Source organism: Pleurodeles waltl, chromosome 9 (assembly GCF_031143425.1).
Source record: "Pleurodeles waltl isolate 20211129_DDA chromosome 9, aPleWal1.hap1.20221129, whole genome shotgun sequence".
Lineage (NCBI taxonomy): Eukaryota > Metazoa > Chordata > Amphibia > Caudata > Salamandridae > Pleurodeles > Pleurodeles waltl.
The window spans coordinates 958,804,419-958,824,601 of NC_090448.1; the positions used below are offsets into that span (position 1 = coordinate 958,804,419).

The 20,183-nt window shown below is 46.7% G+C and overlaps 1 protein-coding gene across 2 annotated transcripts in view; it reads left to right on the plus strand.

Annotated features, from left to right (window-relative positions):
- The window catches only part of DYNC1H1 (dynein cytoplasmic 1 heavy chain 1), a 916,572-nt gene that overhangs the window by 575,211 nt on the left and 321,178 nt on the right, over positions 1 to 20,183 (plus strand). For both annotated transcript variants that reach the window (XM_069208347.1, XM_069208346.1), the window contains exon 53: positions 6,927 to 7,044. In XM_069208347.1, coding sequence (XP_069064448.1) covers positions 6,927 to 7,044 — 118 coding nt within the window. The remainder of the gene's footprint in view (positions 1 to 6,926; positions 7,045 to 20,183) is intronic.

Sequence of the window (20,183 nt, forward strand, 5' to 3'; positions counted from 1 at the left end):
GCTGACCTGAAGCCCTGCAGAGAAGACTGAGACACCAACTGCTTTGGCCCCAGCCCTACCGGCCTATCTCCTCACTTCGAGAGAAAAACTGCGACGCGTCCCCCAGGGTCCAGCAACCTCTGAACCCTCCGGGGACTACTCTGCATCTAAAAGGACCAAGAACTCCCGAGGACAGCGGCCCTGTTCCACAAAGACTAAAACTTTTAAAGACCACACGTTTCCCGCCGGAAGCGTGAGACTTTTCACTCTGCACCCGACGCCCCCGACTACACTACAGGGAGGACTCCCCGGTGACTGTGAGCAGCCAGAATTGGCCCCCCTGACCCCCACCCCCCAGCGACGCCTGCAGAGGGAATCCAGAGGCTCCCCGTGACCATGACTGCCTGCTTTAAAGAACTCAACGCCTGGTAAAGACACTGCACCCGCAGTCCCCAGGACCTGAAGGATCCGACCTCCAGTGCAGAAGCGCCCCTAGGTGGCCCTCTCCCTTGCCCAGGTGGTGGCTACCCCGAGGAGCCCCCCCCCCCCCTGCCTGCTTCGCTGAAGAGACCCTTGGGTCTCCCATAGAAACATATTGCAAACCAGACGCCTGTTTGCACTCTGCACCCAGCCGCCCCCGTGCCACAGAGGGTGTACTTTTTGTGCTGACTTGTGTGTCGGAGCCGGCTTCATTGTTGCAGGGTCTTTCCCGCTGGGCCAGCGGGCGCCCTTTTGGCGGTCCCCCGCCGGCCCAGCGGGAAAGTCGAAATGACCCCCGCGGTCTTTTGACCGCTGAGCGGTCGTTCGGCGGGGTTACTTTGGCGGGCGGCCTCCGCCGCCCGCCAAAGTTAGAATGACCCCCTTAGTATTTAGAGGTGACCTTGAACCCAGGAAACCAGATTCCTGCAACCTACAACAAGGACGACTGCTGACCTGAAAGCCCCGCAAAGACGACGGAGTCGACAAACCTGCACAGTGACGCATCCCACAGGGACCAGTGACCTTTGAGCACTCAGAGGACTGCCCTGAATCCGAAGGACTAAGAAACTCCCAGGAACAGCGGCACTGTTCAAAAACTGCAACAACTTTGCAACTTTAAAGCCACTTTTAAAGAACTCTCTCTTCCTGCTGAAAGCGTGAGACGTCTCACTCTGCACCCGTCGGCCCCCAGCACAAGCTACAGAGAGCACACACCGCAGAGAGGACTCCCAGGCAACTACAACTATGGGAGTACACTGAGTCGACCCCCCTGCATTCCCACAGCGACGCCTGCGGAGAGAATCCAGAGCTCCCCCTGACCGCAACTACCTAGTAACAAGGAACCCGACACCTCGACCAAGCACTGCACCCGCAGCCCCCAGGACCGAAAGGAACCACCTTCTAGTGCAGGAGTGACCAGCAGGCGGCCCTCTTCCTAGCCCAGTCGGTGGCTGGTCTGAGAAGCCCCCCCCCCCCTGTGCACTTCCTGCATCGCCTAAGTGACCCCCGGGTCCCTCCATTGCTTTCAATAGTAAACCCAACGCCTACTTTGCACACTGCACCCGGCTGCCCCTATGCAGCTGAGGCTGTGTTTTGTGTGCCTGTTTGTGTCCACCCCTAGTGCTCTACAAAACCCCCCTGGTCTGCTCCCCGAGGACGCAGGTACTTACCTGCTAGCAGACTGGAACCGGAGTACCCCTGTTCTCCATAGGCACCTATTTGTGTTTTGGGCCCTCCTTTGACCTCTGAAACTGACTGGCTCTGTGTTACTGGTGCGGTGACTTTGGGGTTGCCTTGAACCCCCAACTGTGGGCTGCCTATGCCCAGGAGACTGACTGTGTAAGTGCTTTACTTACCTGAGAAACCTAACCAAACTTATCTCCCCCAGGGACTGTTGATTTTTGCACTGTGTCCACTTTTAAAATAGCTTATTGCCATTTTTAACCTCAACTGTGTGTACTACTTTTTTAAATCAAAGTTCTATTCTTACCTGTGTGAACTACCTTGCATTTTATGTACTTACCTCAAATCTTGAATCTTGTGGTTCTAAAATAAATTAAGAAAATATATTTTTGCATACAAAAACCTATTGGCCTGGAGTAAGCCTTTGAGTGTGTGTTCCTCATTTATTGCCTGTGTGTAGAACAAATGCTTAACACTACCCTCTGATAAGCCTACTGCTTGATGGCCGCACTACCACATAATAGAGCATTGGATTTATCTACTTTTGCCACTATCAACCTCTAAGGGGAACCCCTTGACTCTCTGTACACCATCTATCACTTTGAGATAGTATATACAGAGCCAACTTCCTACAACGCTGCAGACAAGTTGGTAGGTCTGGGGCCAAGTCAGTGGATGTTGTTAGTCTTGTCTGCTGGTGCAACTTCCATCTGGCTCTTCTTAGGTCAACAGGAATCTGATTCTTAGGTTCAGGGGTGCCAAGTAAGTAATGTATTTCAGGATGTTACAGGGAATGCCAGGTGGTAGCCAATGGGCATCTCAACTTTAGGTTGACTACACCCTTCTGTGACCACTTGCTTTTGGAAATTTGGCATAGTCCTAACCCTACTGCCGTAATTCATTCCATGCAAGATGGAGGAATTTAAAAAGTAGTGGCCACGCCAGCTCGTCCAACCTAGGAGTAGGACTGGCATGAATAGGCACTCCTCCTAATTTACTTAATTTTCCCACCCGTCCTGCTCCTGCTAAAAGTCCTGCTGCTAAAAAAGGGGTCCGGAACTGGGGTTGGGCCTCCACCATGTGGAGAGGCCTGGGTCGCATTTCAAAGGCGGCAAAGCCTTTGAAGATCCTCACCCTGGAATGTCCAGCCTGCTTGGGAAAGCATCACACCTCTGCCCAGAGCATGCCTTTGTTCTGAGCCCTCGAGAGCACTTGCTCTCACCTCAGGGTTGCAGAATTCTGTCTTAAGGTGGCTGTACTGGTTTTGACCAGCCAGTGCCCACACTAGAAGTTGGCAGGTTTTTCAGGGGGCACCTCTAAAGTGCCCTCTGCTTGCATGTATTATTAAATCCATCACTGGATTCACTGAGGGTGTATTAATATGAGATGTTTGATACCAAACATCCCTATTGTCAGTGAAGTCATCATGTTGCTGGGGGAACTCGTAAAGACCAGTGTCTAGCACATGTACTTAAAATGGTTTCACTGCTCAGCTTACTATGTAGGAGAATCAAAAAAGACAAAGCAGAAGCATGTCTGCTCATGCAGGTTTGTCCTCATATGTAATATAATGCACCCTGCCTTTAGGGCTGATAGGCCTGCTTAGAGGTGTAACTTAAGTTCAAGTTTCAGTTTATTGACTCTGTTAATTAAAACCATCGCAGTTCCAAAATGCATAATAATAATAAAGATACTTTGCCTACTCATTATGTTAATAGAAACCCACAATAAAAACTTAACTTAAATATCTTACATGCAGCATAAAGGGGACCGGACACACAGGCTGTGTGCCATGGTGTGTTTTCATTTTGGTTCTGCTCCTAGATATGCAGCCTGGGAAAGCATTACTGTATGTACTTAGTGAGGGGGTCACTGAGGGTGGCACAATAAGTTCTGCAGCCGTCTGGGGCCTTCCTATAGTACCCAATGCCTAGGTACCTGGGATACAATTTACTAGGGACTTGTAGTGGTAGCTAAAGGTTTGCTAATTGGGAAGAACAACTGTGCAGTTTTAGGGAAAGAGATCTGGCACTGTGGACCTGTTTTGCAGGGACCAGTGCACTTTCAGTGGAAATTGCACCAGAAACGAGGCAAAAAGTGTGTGGGGGGGGTGCATGTCAAATGAGGCACTTACCTACAAACTCTTTCCTTCACCACCTAGTAGGGGATTTCACGTTAATTAAATGTTAGAAGCCATTTATTTTAATTATTATTCTTTGAAATGCTAATACAACTAATTACCAAACAGTTAATTATTAATACACTGTTCACCTGTATATGTGCCTAAAGAAACCCCCAACACATATGTTTTTTTGAGTTTTGAAGTTGCATGTTTCAAGGTGTCTCTTAGACACCAAAGTAAAAACAGTGTTCTTCAGAGTTTGCCTATGAGCATTGAAATGTGAAATTTCAGGAATCGCCAGATGTTTCCTCCAAGCTTGCCCCTGTTCTGTTTTCCACCCCTCCTTTATAGTCAGCAGAGAAGAGATTATGCTATTCATTTCCCCAAGACAGTATCTCTGTTTTTTTTACATTTTTTATTTAAGGTGACATCTGGTGGATTTAAAAAATCCGATGATGAAGTATAATTTTTTTTTTTTTTTAAATGGACACACTTTGCAATAACTCTGTATGAGCTATGCCATGCCCTATAAACACAAATGACATATCCTAATCATGTTCCATACATACATATAGGACAAGACATGGATATAGCACTGTAACCGAGGTAAGGGACACCAGTTATGGGGAGTGAACAGACCTTTCATGTGGAAAGAAGTTAGACAGTTAGCCTCATAGAGACAGTCGACAGGGCTGTGTCCATACTCGGTGACTCTGTAGCTCTGGTTGGGATGACAGTTACAAACGTCTATCAGGAAGATGGGGAGAGCAAAGTGATGGGTGGAATGCTTGACTAAATCTTAGTCACTGGTAGTTACCGTGGACCTCACTCTAGCCCATTGTTTCATGCCCACCATGCCACTGTAAAATGAAACCCGTCATATGCAAATCATTCTTGGTCCAGCTCCATCAGAAATAGTTCAGACCAAACTGTCCAGCCAGGCTGTTTCTGAACTGGAACACATGCTATCCCGGACCAGTTTTGGCCCATTTAGGCTTTATTAGTAGGGTGCAGCATGACTCCTATGGTACCTAAGTCTTGGCTCGTAGTTGCATTGACTGACCCATGGGACCCATGTCTTGGCTCATAGTTGCACTGAGACAAACAAAAAAGTGATAGATGGAATACTGGAATTAACCTTTGCCACTTGTAATTGCTGAGCCCAAAATCCGTCCTTTGTGGGGTGTGGAGTGTTTTTTTTTTTTTTTTAAACCTAACATGCCATCTGAGACAGAAACCAGCTACATATAAATCAGCCTTTGTCCCGCTCCAATAGGGACAGTCCAGCCCCGAACTGCAAGACTAGGTTACCTCTGACTGGGAGCAAGCAACCTAGAGACATGTTTTATTCTTGTTTTTGAATCGTCAATGAAGTATTGCTTTAGCCTTCATCTGGTCATAACTGTTGCATCGAGGAAAAATGGAAAGGAACTTTTTCAGAGTTCCCTGACTTCAAAGTAGAGTTCTGATGTGAACAGAAAGCAAAACTCCATGGAGCACTTCAATGAAAGTCCATGGGCATGCCATGTTAGACATGAGTCCCAGCACTGGCCATCTATAATAGTTTTCTGATGAGATTGTAAAGCTGCACAGAATTTTATGCTGTTTTGTTCTCTCGTAAATGGAAGATGGTATGTGCATATAACTTAATGTTTTTTTCCCAAAATGCTATGTTAATATGCTGTTTTAAAGATTTCTCGTAGTGTACATACCCTAGGTCTCAATTTGCCCTAAAAATGAAAATTGAAGGCTGCATATAGATAATACTGAGTGATTTGCAGACATTTTTGTTAAGTTCAGTTAGTGAATTTTTGAATAAAGATATGGGTAGCAAGAGCTTTGTCATCAGTCTTCCACCAGTTTCAATATTTTGCCTTCGCATATGAAAGCATATTGGTAAAATGCAACCCTTTTACCTTTCCTCAACATTTTGAAAAATCATGAATCAAAACTATAAAGACCGCATAGGAGATGGATGGAAATGCTTCAGTTTCTATGAACCTCCAAGAAACACTTTGGGTACTCATTCTTTCTCTTACATCTCATTGCCGTTTTCAACTGACAGTATACAAATTTGTATAGCGCCACCCCAGAACAGATTGTCTAGCCTGAACTTCAGATCTCAACCCCTGTGAACAAGAATAGACTCAAACCCAGGCACATTTAGACTTACTGGCTCTAACTGTTCCAAATCGTAAGAGTACGAGATCCTGAGACAAAAAACTTTGACAAAAACGTTTGTCTGCCTGAAGCATAGGCGGTCAACATAGACACGTTCATTCCATTGTGTTTTTCACATTTTTTTTTATAGATCATTTGGGCAGTACATACAGGGCCACCCATGTGCAAATCGGTGTTGATAAAACCTACAAATGCACAGTGCAGTGTTAAAAAGAGAAAAGCAACCTTCTACCCAGTTTCACTTTACTGCATGAGTAAATAGTCCATTAAAGCAAACGTTCAATCCACCACTTTATAGTTTGCAGGACTGTAGAGGACCTCTTTCACATTATTTGACTTTAACATTTCATTAACCAAAAGACATGCTCCTTTGTTCTTTCCTCTGTGGTTGCACATTTGTTTCCTTTGAGACTCTGTCCAAAGAGGTCCTGCTTTAATCATTGGCAAGTATTGTAGTTGGCGGACCAGTGTATTTAAAGGTATTGATGCTTATATTAAAGTTTTCACCTTGTGGATGATTTGTGTTTGGCATTGATAGCTTATTAAAGGGCCCCAAACTGGTGCTTGTTACATATGTGCTAAACTAAATGTTATTCTTGGTTGCCCAAGTTGGATGAATCTCTTTATATCCCCTCTCCATAGTGCTGAAGTTTTTTTTCACACAGTGGTTTTCAGCTCTGTCAAAACGTGATGGTTTGCAGAGTGGTCATATTTGAACGTTAGCTTTGTTTCAAACAGTATGTAGGTGGTGCATTAAAGCCACAAACAATTATGTTGCTACATAAGGTTCTTTTTTATTGTGTACATTAAATGAACAGAGGGCCATGAAAACTAGATTAATCTCTTGACTGAATTAACATGGGAAGCTGCAGTGTGATGCTAACTTAGTATTGCGAAGTGTTTCTGATTTCTTGGTATGTTGATGTTGTAAAGTAAACAGTTGTGAATGTTTTTCTTATTTACATTTGCTTCTATTTGTTAGTGATGCTATACGGGAGAAAATGAAGAAAAATTACATGTCAAATCCAAGTTACAATTATGAACTTGTAAACCGAGCCTCCTTGGCTTGTGGTCCTATGGTTAAGTGGGCCATTGCACAGGTACATTTTCAATATTTTGCTGTCTTTTCATTGATCAGTGTTATAAAAGTATTGCACTCTTGGTTTGTCTGATGATACTTTCATTGAAAAGGAGGGGAAAAAGTGAACTACTGAAGTAGTTTCACTGCGATCACTGTTCCTCTTACCAACTGTTTATGGACTGCCTTCTATGTAGACAGGGTTGGAAAAGCATCTACAAAAGGAAGGAATCACTTTGCAGTTTCTAAGAGACCCATATTGTGAGCATCCTTCACCATTCTCCATCTACTTGTAATTAAACCATCATCATTCCCATACTGCTACTCCATAGTCCGTACCTCAGCAGAAGGATACAGTTTCCTTTTTTCGGTCTTTTTCCTTTTCTCTTTTTTTTTTTGCAGTCTTGAATTCAAGAAATTGCATTTTCATATGTTCTTTAATCCAAATGAATACGAAACAGTGTCCCTGTTCCACTCATACTGTTGAGAAGGTATTTGAAGCTGTGGGTGTTGTGCTATAAAAAGTTCTCTGCCAGGATGCAAAATATGGTCTTGAGTTAAAATGATTTGAACCAATTTCTTTTGGTAGAATCCTACTACAAGATAAGACTCACAGATTCTGGAGGTGCACCATCTAACAGATTGAGTAAACTGATGAAATCTCAAGGGTGCAAACTTGTATATTCTCAATGAAATTGAACATTTGCAATAGGTGGCCAGCACAATCAATACAAGTGACATTCTGTCTACACTATGACCTAAGGGTTTTCATAAAAGTGCTAATAGATAAAAACCTTGGGATATTATTCCATTAACCCTCTGTAAACCGACTGTTGGCCCTTCTAGCTGGACTTGAAGATCTGGCAATTGAGGAACCATTAGAAAACAGTACTGGAGGAAAGTGCCCCCCCCCCCCCCCCCCCGACTTGTCTACCTGTTGTCAATATTTTTGACTGTTTGAATGTGTCTACCGGGTTCCTGCTAACCAGGATCCCAGTAGCTTTCCCCTCTCCTCTAAATTGTAACTTTTTATCCCTACAATTGGCATACTGGTGCCCCTTTGTAAGTCCCTAGTATATGGTACCTAGGTACCCAGGGCATTGGAGTTCCAGGGGATCCCTATGGGCTGCAGCAGTTATTCTGCCACCCAAACGGAGCCCATGCAAATGGTTCAGCAGGCCTGCCATTGCAGACTGCATAAACTGGGTGCACACACCCTTTTTCACTACAGGTCACTACACCAGGTCACTGTAAGTCACCCCTATAGTAGGCCCTCTCAGCCCAGAGGGCAGGGTGCAGGTACCTGTGTGTGAGGACACCCCTGCACTAGCAGAGGTGTTCCCATGAGCTCCAGGCTCATTTTACTGGACTTCGTGATTGCGTGGACGCCATTTTATATGTGTACACGACATAGGTCACTATTTATGTCCAGCTACATAATGGTAACTTTGAACCTGAGCATGATTGGTATCAAACATGTCGGAATTATACCTCAATACTGTTGCAAGTATTGGAAGTATGATTCCATGCACTCTGGGGGCTCCTTAGAGGACCCTCAACATTGCTACCAACAGTCTTGCAGGGTTTTCCAGGCAGCCCAGCTGCTGCCTCCCCTCATACAGGTTTCTGCCCTCCTGCTGCTTGATCTGATCAAGCCCACGCAGGCAGAACAAAGGATTTCCTTTGGGAGAGGGAGGTAACTCTCCCTCCCTTTGGACATATATGTGACTGACCTGGAGTGGTAGCCTCCCCAAACCACTGGTTTGCTTTGAAGGACACATTTGGTGCCCTCCGAGCATAAACTGGTCCACACTGGTTTAGGGACCCCCAGTCCCTTCTCTGGCATGAAACAGGGCAATGTAAAGGGGAGTGACCACTCCCATGTCCATCATCACCCCAGGGATGGTGCTCAGAGCTCCTCCAGAGGGTTTCTGGGTTCTGCCATTTTGATTCCAAGGTGGGTAGGGAACTCTGGGAGCATCTGAGTGGCCAGGCCAGGGAGGTGACATCAGAGGCACCCTCTGATAGGTAGTTACCTGGTTAGGTGAGCAAGCCCCCTGTTAAGGCTATAAAGGGTCTTCCTCTGGGGTGGGTCCTCAGATTTGGTATGCAAGATTCCAGCAGGACTCCTCTGCAACATTTACTTCTACTTCTGGAACTGCGACTGGAACCAACAGGGCCTGACAAGCTGCTTCAAAGAAGAAAGGACTCTTCAGCAACATTGTTTCCAGGGCTCCTGCCAGCTTTGCAACAACTTCCTTGCCGTGCATCCTCAGAAGGCTGCAAATTTTCAGCCTGCACAAGGAGGAGGAGTCTCCCTTGGAGTGAAGGAGTCGTTTCCCTGCAACAGCAGGCACCTACAACAAGTGACGACTGGCTGCGTGGATCCCCTCGCCTGCTGAGCTGCGTGGATCCTGCATCATGGGTGGTGGTCTGGAGTAGTCCTCTTGGTCTGTTCTGCCAACTGTGCAACTTTGGTGGAGGTAAGCCTTTGCCTTCCCACGCAAGACAGTACCCCTGTGCACCACATCTTCTGCAGCTGCCAAGTCTTGTTTGCATCTCCTCTCCTCCAAGGAATCTTCAGGTGAAGTGTAGCTCCAGCCCCCAACACTCCTTCCTGCAAAGCACTGCCTCTGCGTGGGATCCACTTTTGTAGTGCTGCGTGGGCTCCTGCGACTCCTGTGTCCCCCGTCCTGTGCCTGCTACCTCTGCATCTGTGGACTCTCTGTGACACTAAGGGTCCCCTGGGATTCCCACCTCCTAAGTTGAGTCCCCCTGGGCCTTGCTGGTCCCCGACAGCACCTCTTTTCCACTAACCGCAAGTTTGCCTTTGCCAAGGCTTGTTTGTGGCAATCCTGCACCAACACCTGCCTGCAATCTTCCTTCCGGCGTGGGACACCTTCTGGAACTCTTCTCTGGCTTCTTGGCTGCAGTGCTTACCTGTTCTTCAGAAACATTGACCAACCCCCACAGCCACAGCTGAGTGGGTAGTACCTCCTAAGCCTCCTGGACTCCACTGTGACTCTTGGACTTGGTCCCCTCTCTCCTCAGGTCTTCTTTCTTCAGGAATCCACCTTTGGTTTTCTTGCAGTCTTCTCTGTTTGGCTTATTTTTCATCTTTTCTTCCTTTTGGGTGATTTGTGGCAAATCCAGTGGTTTACTCCTGCATTCCTGGTTGGTTGGGGGGGGGGGGAGGGGGGGTGGGGGGGGGGGGGTTGAGGGGGGTACTGTGTTACTTACCTTTTTTCTCTAGTACTCCCAGCTCCCCTCTACACATTTTACTTATCTAGGTGGAGGTACCTTGTTCGCATTCCCTTTTTTTTTTTTTAGTATATGGTTTGTGCTCCCGCACCCACCACCCCCCCCCACAAACCCCCTCGCCGGGGTCGTTATGAGTTATTACTGTATGCTCTGTTTTCTACCCTTTTCTATGCCCATTTTGAGTGCTAGTGTATATATTTAGTGTATTACTTACCTCCTAAAAGTGGGCTACATGTCTAGTAACTTAGTGTTTTCTTTCATGTGTGTAAGTGCTGTGTGACTACAGTGGTATTGCATGACCTTTGCATGTCTCCTATATAAGCCTTGGCTGCTCATCCACAGCTACCTCTAGAGTCTGACTTCTACACACTGCCTACACTTCCCTAACAGGGGATACCTGGACTGCTGTAGAGTGTAAGTACCATAGGTACCTACCACACACCAGACCAGCTTCCTACAAATACTGTGAAAGAAACTGGTTATAGAAAGCTGGCTCTGTACTATATCAAAATGATATCTGTGTGCATTTTTCAATAAATTCCACACTGGCATCAGTGTGGGTTTATTGTGCTGAGAAGTTTGATACCAAACTTCCCAGTATTCAGTGAAGCCATTATGGTGCTGTGGAGTTCGTAACGACAAACTCCCAGACCGTACGGTTAATACGTCTTCACTACACTTACAATGTCTAGGAACGGTCTTAGACACTGTCGGGGCATATTGCTCATGCAGCTTTGCCCTCACCCGTGGTATAGTGCATCCTGTCTTAGGGCTGTAAGGCCTGCAAGATTGGTGACTTAACTATGCCACAGGCAGTGGTTTGTGGACATGACACCCTGAGAGGGGTGCCATGTCGACTTTCTTTTTCTCCTCACCAGCACACACAACCTGCAAGGCAGTGTGCATGGGCTGAGGGGTCCCCTGGGGTGGCATAATACATGCTTTATCCCTTAGGGAACTTCCCTGGCCACAGGGCCCTTGGTACCATGGGTACCTCTTACAAGGGACTTGACTGTGTGCCAGGGCTGTCCCAATTATGGAAACAAAGATACAGTTTTAGTGAAGGAACACTGGTGCTGGGCCTGGTTAGCAGGGTCCCAGCACACTTTCAAAGTTAGCATCAACCCTAGGCAAAAAGTGTGAGGGGGGGTAACCATGCCAGTAGTGGCACTTTCCTACACAACCCTAGGGTTCTCTCCCCCCACCCCCAAATTTTTTTTTTTTAAATGAGAGGTCGAGACTAACCTTTCCCAAAAGAGTCTTCATAGTCTAAGTGACAGAACCTGAAAAGTCCATCTGTTTAAATTGACATTGGCAGTCCCAGGTATGTGTTCCACCACAAAGTGTTTTCTCTGTAGGGATATGGACCACCTCAAAAGTTTAGGGTTCTAACCTTTCACTTTCAAAAGCCATCTGAGAGGTCTGTGGTCAGTTTGAACAACAAAGTGAGTGCCAAACAAGTATGGCATCAGCTTTTTCCTGGACCAAACCACAGTAAAGGCCTGCCTCTCAATGGCACACCAACGCTGCTCCCTGGGGAGTAACCTCTAATAAAAGCAACAGGCTGGTTAAGGCCATCATCATTGGTTTGGGACAGGACCGCTCCTATCCCATGATCAGAGGTGTCTGACTGCACAATTAATTGCTTCGAATAATCTGGAGCTTTTAGAACTGGTGCTGAGCACATTGCTTCTTTCAGGGTGTCAAAGGCCTGCTTCTTTCAGGGTGTCAAAAGCCTGTTGAGAGTCAAGGGTCCAGTTTACCTTCTTTGACATCTTCTTTGAGGTCAGTTCAGTGAGGGGAGTCACAATGGACCCATATCCCTTCACAAACCTTTTTCAGTACCCAGTCAAGCCAAGGAATGCTGTGACTTGAGTCTGGGTTCTTGGAGCTTCCAAGTCCAGATTTGTCTGGATTTTGTGCTGTAGAGGTTGCACTTGGCCTCCACCTACCAGGTATACAACTGTGCCCTGCCCTAGCTGGCATTGAGATGCTTTCATAGAGAGGCCTGCTGCTTGCAAGGCCTCCAAAACCTTCCCCAATTGGATGAGGTGATCCTGCCAGTAGGAGCTAAAGACAGAAGTATCATCTAGATATGCTGCGCTAAAGGACTCCAAACCATCAAGGACTTGATACACCAACCGTTGGAAAATGTCAGGGGCGTTCTTTAAGCCAAAGATCACAACAGTGAACTGATAATGCCCATCAGGTGTAGAGAATTATTTTCTTTGGCGTCCGGTGCCATCCTAATTTGTCACTACCCTGCAGTCAAGTCAAAGGTACTTAGGGATTTGGCTGCACCTAACTTGTCAATTAGTTAATCTCCTCCTTGATGGCGAGAAACCGGACTGAAGTGGATGGAGAGAGACGCTAGAGCCGGGCAGCTCACTGAACTCATAAGCACGAGGGAGAGAGTCGTTGCTAATCGCGGCCGTACAGCGGGCTGCTCACGGCTTGCAGCCTCGACCAGTGCCTGCATCACCTCTGCTCTGCTGACACCAAGAAACCCTCCTCACCGGGCAGCCGGCCATCACAATCAGGCCGGACTGGACCCCTTTTTCTGGTGTGCAGGAACACAGGCTGCATGTATTTCCTGCCGGGCCCAGTGACACCGCGGGGCCCGTTTTATGGCCCCCAGTGAAATTTCACCCGGCAGGCCCCCCAGAGATCCCCAGATCCACCCAGAAACTTATCACTGCACCACCCACGGACCCTTTCCAGAGACCTACCCACCCGACTGCAGAGTGGAAATATGGCATGAGGGTGGTTGGAGGAGAAGCGGAGCACCAGACTACGAGAGATAGAGGCCAGGTGAGCAGGGGTTGGGGTGTCAAGGGCAGCCTAGGGAGAGCGATTCGGGGAGCGCTGAGGCTTTAGTAAGCCTTGGCTAACCCTGTGCCCCAGAACCCAGCAGAGGCGGCCCGGCGAGCGCTGGGTGCAGCATGCTGAGGGGCTGGTGAGCCTCACTCCCAACTCCCCTCAACCCCCACGCCAGCAGAGCGCCCACCTGTTCAATCTCCACCTGGTCAGCTACCTAGTCAGTCTCTCCTGGCCCTCTGGACCTTGAACTCTCCTTGGCTCCCCCAAGGGCAGTCTGTGCGCTGCTATATAGCTGAACAACTAGAAGAACAACTTGCTGTAAATAATCATAACGACCACGCAAGTTCTGCAGAGAACTTTTCTTCAATTTTTCCTCACCTTCCACTCACCTACCCAATTAAAATCTCAGCCCCAAACTAATAAGACAGTTGAGCAATGTCCACCGTGCCCCCCTCGTTCACTAGGGGCAAACCCAGGGGCATTAGGATGAGCCCAGGAAGGCTCTCATACCAACCTAAAATTCAGCACGTGCCACTACGCACCTGGAAAATATCAAACCTGTTATCCTTCCGCTGACAAACTGATCTGAAAGCAAGGTATTCAAAGGCAAGACATATTTCCAACCCAACTGTCAATCTGAGGCCGCGCAAGAGACTGTCAAAAAAAAAACAGAAGGAAGTTCCGGGAGGCGACCTCAGGACATGGCATCTCGGCTGCAGCTGCCCGCAGACCAGAACGTACGCAAAAACAAACTGCTTAATCATCATCAAACCATAAAAGTGCAAAACCAATATTCAACCAAGGAAAACCACCTGATTAGGAACAGCACCAAGGCAGTAACAACAAAACAGTGGAGACTAGCTCAAACATCAGTTTTAGACTTTTTTCAACAGGGCGCCAAAAAACCCCACTTCAGCCGAAGACTGTCCTCCATGCAAAAGCAATTCCTGTGCCAACATAGTGGCTGAACAGGGCATAAAGGAACCCCAAGTTCCATTATACAGTGGGTCGGTTCAGCTGAAGGACGACACAATCATTGAAATAACGTCCAACAGTATTATAGATAACACCCCACTGATAATAAAGGATTACGTACGCCATGAGTATCAATTCGACCATGGATGCAGCATGTCCACCCTGTCCAGGACCCAAAACGAGTTAACCCTTCAGCCAGTTCAGAAAACAAAGGGATACAGCACTTGCACCCCTGCGTCCTACACCGTTCAACCATCACAGACTCCATCGGGAGATACCTACCCACAAAGAAAGCCAACTTGCTACCCCAGGCCAGGACAGACAGGACAATCTGACTCTAAGCACGAACCCACTATTGAGCGCGATGCAGGCTGAGGGTTAGCCACAAAAAGAGGCACGTAGATCCCTACAATAACCAACACTACTTGTCCTACACCCTGAGCCAGATGGATCCACCAAACACCCAGGAAAGAACAAGCATCTTGGAACTTCGAATGGATACAGACCAATCAGGTTTGCTGGCATCAATCATCACTACTCTGACCACAAACTCGCTCACCTGGCAATCGGATAAGCTTGAAATGCAATTAGATTTCATATATGCATTAGCCAAATCCATTAGTAAACTGGAATCGATAGTCACAGCCTTAGAACACAGAGGGTTAAACACAGACTCCACAACATTGGGCAGCACTTCATCTACAAGCGCATGTGCCTGCATGGCGATTGTGGACAAATTGTCATCTCTACCAGAAGTTCGGTCCTCCCTGGTTATTGAATGGAAAAGAGCCTTGCAAAGCGCCGGCATAGCCAGGGCATGAACGCTAGACACAGCAGAAGCTATTTCCACAGACAACGCTCGAACGAAAGCACCAACTGAAACATCAACCCAAAGTGGTGCATACTTCCCAAACTACCACCTCACCCCCTGTACACCAGCAGGACAATCATCTTAACCAACCCAATTTCCCAGTCGTAAAGGAAAATATACAAACTGATGAGTCCCACACCCTCCAAAAATCTCTCACTTCCTCAAAGCGACACTGAAGCAACGATATGCAAAAACGTAGACGTACCTGACGATCGGAACACTGGACGAGAGTGTTATCAAAGAAAGCGAAAAAGAGATTAAAAAAGGCAAAGCTCAAAATAAATAAGGCCTCACTACAAGCACAGCAAAACAATGAAAGCACCACCAGGCGATCTTAGCATATACCCTATCTTCAAGGGCACAAAGATTGACCAAAAAAATCAGAAGCATGATGATGATGATAGACAGCGGATAACCAGCCCATACTGACACCTCATTGGAACTGTAAACACAACATCGGCAGACAGAGTACAACAATAATTGACCAGTTATTTTTGACTGGACCTACACGCTATCTCAGAAAATGTTAACCCTCCTCTGCCTGCCTCCTTAAACATTGTGTCTTTACTACATGAACCCTAAGCGCAAACCTCTAATAACTCAGCATAATCTAAGACAAGAGGAGATACTCCAGTAGAATTAAAAGCTAGTGAAGAAGGGATCCAAGGGACAAACAACTATAATAACTTTAAGCCTCCCGACGTTGATCAATGTTGGTTGATCAGATACTGGCAAATAAGCTGGTCCTTAAGGAATGGGGCATTAAAGTAGTAACTCCTGGCCAGACCAAATACCCCATCCCGCTCAAAAAAGAACCCAGTGAGCCGCAGCAGCAAAAAACAACACAGACAGTATCCTAAAAGGGACAGGCTACTCCAAGGTAGCAGAGCAAAACACCAATTTCTCCATACTTCATGCACCTATTTGACTCCAACGAGCAGCACTAGAAAAGTACTCCCAGCATATCAGCCAGCAATATACCTAACAACGAAAGCACCATAAAGACACTGCAGCGCCATCTGACACTTGTCTCGTGGAATGGGGCAGGCTTGACTAGATTTATGAAGTATGAGCAGGCACAACTGCTCTTAAAAAAAGCTGATATAATATGCCTACAAGAAACATGGATAATTTTGTCATTAACACCTGGGCTTTGAAGAAATATAAAAAGTTGCAATACAAAAAAATATATTCGACAGACCGTCTGGTGTCCTCTCAATTTATCTAAATTTCAGTCTTCACGTCACTGTCCGAGTGGTTCCCACACAAAATGAAATGTTACAGATAATTAGGCTAGAAACTTCAACGCCAAAAGTCAAAAAATTTAATAGATAATCTTTATTTTAATAAATTTGGTTATGACAGAGCAGAAAACATGGCACACTTGGTAGATATTCTGGACGGAATACTTTGTGATCACATTAGCTACAATGTTTTAATCTGAAGGGACTTTAACCTTGGGTCCCTGGAAGAGAAGCCAACTACTGCACAACCAGTATGAAGGGCTACTCAGTATTACCAACATTTTTTTCAGTAAACTTAGTCGCTTCTCCTTTCAGCGCTCGAAAAATACAAGTTTTCACACAGTCATTCCCAAAAACCTTTCAGGGGAAAAGCACCTTGGATTATTTCTTCGCCTCAGAGGCAACCATTAACTGCCTGGTCTCTTTTGAAATCTTATAAGTAAACGCCAGCGATCATCTCCCACTCATAGCGAACATCAAAACGGATAGAAAATGCATGGAAACACAAAAGTTAGTAGGAACTTCACGAGGAGTGCAAGAATCACAACTAATCAGGTGGGTATTATGGGGTCCAGTGGCAACCCAGCTAAACAGCTTGTGGATAAAACTAAATGGCCCCACAAAGCGGACTTCGGCTGGTGACACTTCAGGCTCATTGGTCAGACATCACCGCCAATCTCTTGTATTATGCAGGATCATCCCACAACAGAGCCTTAGTAAAAGCCTCCCCCAACCACCTATAATGGAAACCAAACGGAGACTTGGTAGATTGAGAGCACAACGCATCAAAACTAGGAATGCTGTAGAGAAAATGGTGCTAACCATAAAACTACGGGAATATGCTAAACAACTGAAAAGGAGCCCGTCCATATCTCCTCCTTGATGGGAAAGCACAATCACGCTGATTTATGGAGGTACATTAAAAACAAGATGGGACAGAGCAGTCCTCGAATTAATGCAATAAACGAAACAGAATGGATAAAACGTGTCAAAAAATTATACGCAATTAACTCACCTATTTCCAACCATCAACTGCTTAAACCAGACTCATATGATACCCCGATGGCACGGGACTTTGCACCTGCATCAAGGGAAGTTTCCAACATCTTGCAAAATACAAGATCATCAGGGGCTCCTGGTCCAAATGGCATCCCTGCAAAAATCTTAAAGGAAAACAAAGAGCTTTGGTCCCCGGTTTTGTCGGTGCTCTACTGTTCGTGTCTGGAATCAGAGGAAATACCTCCAGTGTGGAGGGGCTCCATACTGCACCCAATTTTTTTTTTAAAAGGGGGACAATCACGACCCTGCCAACTAGCGTCTTATTGCCCTATTAGACTTAGAAGCAAAAGTCTTTGCCTCTGTCCTCTTGGATGAACTACAAAACTGGGCAGAGGACACTGGGGTAGTACCTCTCTGCCAAACCGGCTTTAGGGCAAAATCCATGACCATAGATAACATAGTGGATCTCTAGTTTCTGATACACAAAGCAACTACCAAAAAGACTCATCCATTATTTGCGTGATTTGTAAATTAATCTGCAGCATTTGACGCGTTGGACCGGAACCCGCTTTGGAGAAACCTCCAAAACTGGGGAGTTGCAAGCAAACTACTAAGAGCAAAAAATTTACTTTACACATCAACCTGGGTTAGAGATAAGCCGTCGAACTCTGCCATTAGTAAGATCACCACCACCAGCGGGCTAAAGCAAGATTGTGTGCTTGCGCCTCTTCTATTCAATCTCTACACAGCAGACATGTCACAAACACTAAAACACGCAAACCCGATACCACCAAAAATTGGGAACCTCAGACTCACTCTCCTGCAATATGCAGACGACATCGTCTTCCGGGACAACTCAAAAACTGGCCTACAAAAAGCACCCACAGCTCTGTAGGACTATAACATCGCAAGTAAAATGATGGAGAATCCCTCAAAAACTAAAGTAGTAATCTTTGGTGGGCCGCAGGAACACCGGCTCATCCACTGGAAAATGGAGCAACTTAACATCTGCAGCACAGACACCTACAACTGGCTATCAGCCAATGGAAAGCCCAAAGCTAATCTTCATCATTTGAAGGCAAAAGCTGATTTCATAATAACTAGACTCTGCCGATTAAACAAAACCACGGAATGCCCAACCGCCAGACTAATCATTCAAGTACTGAAAGCTTCTTTCTTACCAGCATTAAATTATGGTAATGAAGCATACCCAGGTCCCCTTACTACGCTGATAGAGAAGCTTCGAGTGAAAATCTATAAAAGAATACTCAAACTCCCTCAGTATCTAAGGAATAACCTAAAAAGATTAGAATTTGGGCTGGAAGGTGAAAACTGGGCACATAAGGGGGTTTTCCTGAAGTACTACCACAAATTAATTATGGCACCTACTAATACTCTGAAATCATTTCTTCGTTAAATCTTTGAAACAAAGTCAAACCCATGGTCACAATACTTAACCACAGCATCAGCAGGCCTACAAATCGATCAAGCCGTGCTGACAAAACTAGAACAGTCACAATTATCCATCAAGGTGATCCTGAAAAGACCGACGCAAATCCTTTCCTGAGGATGTGATCTGGGTAAACTGAGTAACACAGGACACGCTAACAGGACCAGAGGGACAACATATCCCAGACTGCTTTGTGGCCCCAGGAGGCGGCCATCTTTTGCATCACCTGCTCCCACTTGCCAGATCCAACGAGCGCTATAAAGCGCAAGGGGGCAAACCGCAGCCTGGGACGCGCTAACAGGACCAGAGGGACTACATATGCCAGACTGCTTTGTGGCCCCAGGAGGTGGCCATCTTGTGCATCACCTGCTCCCACTTGCCAGATCCAACAAGCGTTTAAAGCGCAAGGGGGCATACTGCAGCGTGGGACGTGCCCGGGCCAAGGGCAGGCCCATCTGCGCCTGTCCGTGACCGACCAAGGCCAGGCAGGGCCATCCCCCTGAGTTTTGCTTTTTTCCTTAGCCACCTCGAATTGTTCTGTCCCCTTAGTCCTCCCTCAACTATCATCCTAGGCCTCTGTCTCATCCCATTACACTGCCACAGATATGGGCAAAAGAAAAGCAATCAAGGGTGGGGTTGGGGCTGGGGGGGAAAAACACAAATAAAACTTCAAAAAGTCAGGCTGTAACGAAGTACTTGATTGCATTGATAACCTCCTAGCTGATTGCGGGGAAATATTAACTCCATCACCCGGCACTGACCAGCCATTGAGTCCCAAACCGTGCCCTGCAACCCAATCATTGACTAGTAAGCAGGGAAGCATACTCTATATGTTTAACAAAGCCAGGGTACAGGTGAGGACCGAGACTAGTGCAGTACCCCCCAAGCCCCCAGATTCAGTCCCCGGCCCCTGTTCCCTTCACGACCCAGCTATAGAGCCCCCTCCGTCACCTGTACCAATCGTTTTCATCTGTTATCATATCCCTCCGATCCACCTACGATTCAGGATCTCGCAGTTTCACCTTCCCAGGCCAGGGCAGAAAGTTTGCTAATATCCAGTCATCCCTCCCTCCCCCAAGCAACGACTTGGCAGGTTGCATACAAACACTCAGGGCTGAAATAGCAGCCCTTAAGTGCACAATAGGCGACCTCACGGTCACAGTGGGGCGTCTCATGGAAGAGAGAGGGAGAACTGCTAGGGAAAGTGCTGCCACCCCAGCCCAGACAAACACTACCACTCTGACTCTACCTGCTCCCACCATGATCCATCACGCCAAACACTGTTGAGGCCCCCGGGTTCTCTACTTGTAGACCCCGTCCCTAGGACTTTGGTCAAAGCCCGTATATTGGGTTCCCGCACACCAGCAGGCGCACAAACTGACTGTCCTCCCACTAACCCTGAGAACACAAGTTCCAACTCCACACCCCTCACTTTAGGGGATGGCCGTCGCTCTGGTAGCACATATTCTCCTAAGACTACCATTCTCCTTCCCCTTAAAATCTTTATGACCAACATACCTAGATCTTCCCCCTCTGGGAGG